Raw genomic sequence first — 5,662 nt, forward strand, 5'->3', positions numbered from 1 at the left:
AGGCTACGGCGATCGCAGCGCAGGCAGGCAGAGGCAGCTAGCCTGCCCTGCGCCGCACATGCCATGGGGATGCTAGCCCCATCTGGTACCCTGACCCCGGCGGCAGCCTTGCTGATCGCCCTGCCTGTCCCCTTTTGATCCCAGTAAAACGTCACTACCATGCCCCGCTTAGCTTAACACACTGTTCATGCCGCTCGTCTTCCTTCTTCGGTTTTCCACTTCTTTTTTTTTACCGCGCCGTGAACGCCACCGCCGCCGTACACGTGCTGCGCGCCAGCTACTTAAACGAGCCACCACCACCACCACCAGCAGGCGGCAGCGGCAGCTGAGCTTGTTGAGCGGATGCGCAGGATCCGCTCGACAGCGCGCGCGGGCAATCAGAGCCGCAGCACGGGCATTCAATCCGCTCGGGCCACCACCGCGCCTCTTGCGGCCTCCCATATCAACCCAGCTCGGAGCTGCTTCTCGGGGATCCTTTCGCGCGCGCGCAGCTCGACGGTGGCGTCGTGAGAGATGAGCCGCGCGGCGCAGACGGGCGCGGGCGGGGGCGGCGCGGCGAGGCTCAAGGCGTCGCCGCGGGCGCTCTTCTCCTGTGGGATCTTCAGCACCTGCACGCACCCGGCGCTCAGCCCGACGGCGACGCCGAACAACAATGTGGTGCCGGGGAGCGGCGGCATCAAGGGCGGCGGCTCGGCCACGCCCTGCGCCGAGGCGTCCGCGTCGCCCGTGGTGGAGGCGGCGGCGGCGTCGACGCCACCGCCGCCGCAGCGGCAGCACCAGCGGGCGCAGAGGAACGTCGGGCCGTCGTCCTCCTCGTCCTCGTCCTCGTCGTCCGCGTCGCAGAGCTTCACGCAGTGGAGGCTGCCGGTGCACCACCCGCCGCAGGCGTCATCGTCCGCCTCGGCGTCGGCGAGCGGGGCGGGCTCCGGGGACGCGCTGCTGAGAGCGGAGGAGAAGTTCGCGGCGGGGGAGGTGGTGGCGGCGCTGCGGGCGGTCGAGAGGGAGATGGAGGCGGCGGCGAGGCCGGTTCCGGCGGGGGTCGTGGCCGGGGTGGTCGCCGCGGTGCGGGAGCCGGCGACCGCGAGGCTGGCCGCGAAGGTGCTCCTCGTCGTGCTGCTAGAGGAGGGGAACAGGGAGACCGCGGTGGAGGCCGGCGCGGCGTCGGCGGCCGTGGAGGCGGTGGCGGCGTCCGGGCCGGCGGGCGCCACGGCGGAGCGCGCTCTGGCCGCGCTGGAGCTCCTGTGCACGGCCCCCGGCGGTGCCGCGGCGGTGCGGAGGGAGGCACTCGCGGCGCCGGTCCTGGCGCGGGCGGTGGAGGGGATGGCAGGCCGCGGGCGGGAGTGCGCCATCGGCGTCCTGGCCGCCATCTACGGGAGCGTAGGAGGCGGCGGCGAGGAGGACGGGGCGGCGTCACCGCCGCCACCAGAGGTTGTGAAGGCGGTGGTGGCGGCGATGCAGGGCGAGTGCAGCGCGCGCGGACGGCGCAAAGGCGCGCAGCTCCTGCGCGCGCTGCAGGAGGCCGGCCGCCTCGGGCTCGCGTGGGACGGCGTCGGCGATCACTGACACGCGGGCCCCGTCTGCCAGCCACCCAGCCTGACTCGGCGGGTAGTCCCTACCGTGTCCTCTCCTGTTACACGCGGGGCACCGTCGCAGTGACTGGTTCCGTGGCAATGCAATTGCAATGGATTTGGTAGCTGCTGCGGGGCCGAGGCTACTGAAGCGTGGGCCCGGGACGAGGACGGGCGGGAGCAGTGACTTGGCTTTGGTTGATGACGCTGGGGGAAACGGTCGGTGGGGTGATTGATTTGTGGTCACCTTTTGTAGCCCCCCCTCCCCCCTGTGATTTGTACCCGCATCTTCCTCGTGAAAATTTATCGCTCCCATGACGCGCCTGGCCCACGCCGGTCTATTCTACCCCGTTTACTTGCTTCAGAAAATCTACCTGCTTGATGAAATTCAGTGTCCCACTCTGAATTAACTTCAGAAACGAAGCACATTCAAATTTTCAGACTTCAGAGTGGGCATCATTTGCACAAACCATCTCTGGAAATACGTGAAGTATAGGAAGCATGGGCGCAGTGTTACTGTTCCATTTCGGACTCTGACTGAAGCAGACCATTTCAATAATATATATTATAGCACTCCAGACCACCCCACCCTGCTATCTTTCAAAACCATATTAAACCAAACTGCATGCACCATCTCAACCAAATTGAACCAGCCCACCTCTCCAACCTACCGTTTCAAACTTCCATCCCTGTACGTCTGTACAGTAACAATTATGGCAGCAACCAAGTTAGAAACTACCCAGTTCGATGGTTCCAGACTTGAAGTATAATCAATTCATCAATTATACCAGGCATAATTCAAATAAATTTATACATAGGTACAGCAACAACCAGCAGAGAATTCTCAAGCCGTGCAATGGGTTCACACGACACTCAAATAAACTGACAAAGACTAGTTCCATTAAGTACATATGAAGTTCACATAATACTGAAATAAACCGACAAGTTGATTTCAACAGCAGTACAAATGAAATAAGTTGACATATTGTAGGTCCATTTCCTCCGGTGCTGCCTGGACAACAACCTTGCGCTACTCCAACAGATCATTTGGTACCTGTATGACAAATGAGCAAACAAGTTCAGCTTTAAATTGACATAGAAGGATGATGAAAAGGATTTGTCAGTTTATTTGAGTGTCTAAACTCTGAAACCTCTCTCTAAAGTACATGGTTAATCAGATTTCCATGCCTTGATCTGTAGTTACTAGTGAGACCTCACATTTCACATAGAGTAGATATAAATATCTGATGATGAAAAGGATAACACTACCAATTCTTCAGTTCAGACTACATGTTGTCGCAATTTTTATTTTTTGGTACTGATTTTGTCATATTTGTAGTCCAAAGAGAACTCAAACGGGCAAAGGTGCGCTTTGCCGCTTTACTGACTACTTATGAAGAAGGGAACAAATCGATCCATAGGAGAAGAAGAGCAGGACGCTGTACCTAGCGCATCTTAGTGCACAAATCGATACTTTTACTCTTGCTCAGAACTCGCAAACAATAAAACAATAAACATTGATTAGGCAAAAAAATAAGCAGGTAACCAACAACTCTAAATCTAAATTGTAGTGACAATAGGGAGTTATAAAAACAGATGCATCGATGCCATACCTTCACCATCAGAACAGAATTCAGAATCTTTGGTCTTATATAGCCAATCTTTCGCGCAGACAAGGGCCTCAAGCATTTCCGGAGTTAGTGAGCTTCTATGATCTCCAAGAATCCTTCCCCCTAAACTGAAAGCAGATTCGGATGACACCGTGCTAAGAGGAATTGCAAGGAAGTCTCGAGCCATAGCTGAAAGAACCGGAAACTTTGCAGCTTTGCTTCTCCACCAAGATAGAACATCAAAATCTTCTATATTATTTTCAGGCTCTTCTTCCAAGTAGACATCAATCTCAGATTTTTGGGACTGTGAAAGCATCACTTTAGACTTGTACTAAGCAAACTCGGCATCAATTTTTCTTTTCCCTAGAGCCGGTGAGCCCATGATATTGCTACTGCTCATACTATGTGAAGTACTTGTATTTGTGCAGCTTGTCCTTATATTCTTTTGTTCATACAATGTGAAATACTTTCTCATCCACACCAAGGCAAATTCCACACGAGTACCAATCTGATCTACATTTTCTTGAACCAAATAATCTTTTTCTTGACCTTGAACGCTGCATCAATGTAGTGTGCAGTGACTACCATATATCCTAATTCTTGTGATGATGTCCAAATATCAGATGTCAAGCAAACACGAGAATCCAAACTCCGAAGTTCAGCTAAGCTCCTTTTTCATCTCTGCATTCTTCTTCAAGCAGTCGTCACGAATTGTTTGACGACCCCTAACTTTAAAAGTTGGTTGCAAGGTCCTTAGCCATGGCTGGAGGTAAGGGTCTTCAAACTTCAGGAATGGAATCTCAGCATGGATGATATACTTAATCATCTCTTTACGACAAAGTTGTGGGTCAAATACAAAAGGAAGCTCAGATGATGGTTGCTTGCTGAGGGTGGCCTGAAATTTTTGTCTGATAGGACTAGGGATTGCTGGGCAAGCATTTGCAATGTGACCTCTTAAACTGCTTGTGCCTGATTTTGTGTTTAGATGTATTCCACAATACTTGCAAATAGCCTTTAGTTCACCATCCACTTTCACAAGATTTGGCTCAAAGTGTTCCCAAACATTAGACCTTGTACGACGCTGTGTTTGACTAGTGAATACCTCTATGGAATAATGACTTGAACTCCCAGAAGCGTTGGACGACATGTTTACCTAATAAATAGTAATGACAGGCACTAAACAAAATAGTATGGATATAATAGATAGGTAATGGGTGCCCGATAGAGCTCGCTAGCTAGGGCGATAGGATTGACGATGCTGTAGTAAAAAGAGCAAATTAAAAAGAGCTGTGAGGAAACTATTTAAGTGGCCAGCAATCCTAATACATGTGCACTCACTCGCTAATGACTAGCTAGCTAGCTTGGAGCACATATACATAGGCCACCTGAAAAAGTGAAGGCTAGATCTGCCGCTATGCATGGATTAAAATTAAAGATCCAACAGCCGAGGATCTCTTTCTCACAAACTAAGAAGGTGTGAGGAATACAAGAGAGTGAACGCATTTAGCCCAAATGCAGGTAGATTAGCTAACAAAAATAGCACCAACATCTAGTCTGTGCTCCCAGAATCTAATGTTTATCCCGAATTTGATAAGGAAAACTGGCAGGAAAATCAAGAGATTCCGGAACAATGGCCTGACTCCCGCATCCTAACAGCAAGCTTCTACGAATTTAACCAGAATGCAGGTAATATCCAACACAAAGACACCGAGAATCCACAATCGCCCACCCACACAGCAAAAAACGCCATAAAGATCCAACCTTTCTGAGGCGGCAGCAGCAGCACGGGTCAACGAGGCGGGATTCACCGAGGCAGTGCACAACCCGAGCCAAATCGCCGCGCAGACCAATCCGGATCGAGCCGCATTGGGTGCCGCCTCCCTCTCCCTGGAAGCTCCCCAAGCAGCGACCTATTCTCTCCCCCACGAACACCTCGAGCAAACGGAGCCACGGAGAAAGATCCACGCGAGGCGCTGGTCGGGGCATCACGTTAGGGTTCTCGGTGAGGTGCGGAGGAGGATGCGGGGGGGGGGGGGGGGGGGGGGGGGGTGGGAGGTGGCCGCGGCTGCGGAATCCTGCTGCGTGAGGTGGGAGGGAGATAGATTGGTATTGGAGGTGCTGTGACGGGAGGTGCGGCCCCGACGGCGGGAAGCGGCAGCCCCGGCGGCGCAGGAGCCCTCCGGCCGCAGCCCGCAGCGACGGGAGCAAGTGGGCAACAAGGAGTCGAGGATTAGGTTTCAGACTGAAACACACCGAATCGAACTGATAAAAAGAAAAACCGAACCGAACCAGGCCATTTGATGTGTGGATCCACTAGACACCAAACCAATTGACCCCAAATAGCAAAACCGGCCCAGTAAAACCGGGCTCAGCCCACACCACTAGCAGGCTGTCAGAAGACAGCGTATGCACGCAACTACACAGACATACTCCCTCCGTCTCAAAATAAAGGCATTTCTAAAACCGGATACGGAAACCAATATA

General features: G+C 53.3%; 2 protein-coding genes across 3 annotated transcripts; one reads left to right on the forward strand and one right to left on the reverse strand.

Annotated features, from left to right (window-relative positions):
* On the forward strand, window positions 1-1,955 carry LOC120664669 (platelet binding protein GspB-like). The gene has a single exon (XM_039943956.1). It carries the CDS (start codon window positions 514-516, stop codon window positions 1,561-1,563), a length of 1,050 nt encoding a protein of 349 aa, XP_039799890.1. The 5' UTR covers window positions 1-513; the 3' UTR covers window positions 1,564-1,955.
* A 491-nt stretch (window positions 1,956-2,446) lies between these two features.
* On the reverse strand, window positions 2,447-5,199 carry LOC120664670. 2 transcript variants are annotated; one of them, XR_005670974.1, is made up of 2 exons: window positions 4,940-5,185; window positions 2,447-3,306 (listed from the first exon to the last, which is right to left on the reverse strand). XR_005670974.1 is itself a non-coding variant. In XM_039943957.1 (2 exons), the coding sequence occupies exons 1-2, from the start codon at window positions 5,162-5,164 to the stop codon at window positions 3,837-3,839; spliced, it is 720 nt and encodes a 239-aa protein (XP_039799891.1). In that variant the 5' UTR covers window positions 5,165-5,199; the 3' UTR covers window positions 2,447-3,836. The 2 variants fall into 2 exon arrangements, 1 of the variants encoding a protein (XP_039799891.1); XM_039943957.1 differs by having other exon boundaries at window positions 2,447-4,331; window positions 4,940-5,199.
* Window positions 5,200-5,662: the final 463 nt, after the last annotated feature.

Source organism: Panicum virgatum, chromosome 3N, assembly GCF_016808335.1.
Source record: "Panicum virgatum strain AP13 chromosome 3N, P.virgatum_v5, whole genome shotgun sequence".
NCBI classification, from domain to species: domain Eukaryota; kingdom Viridiplantae; phylum Streptophyta; class Magnoliopsida; order Poales; family Poaceae; genus Panicum; species Panicum virgatum.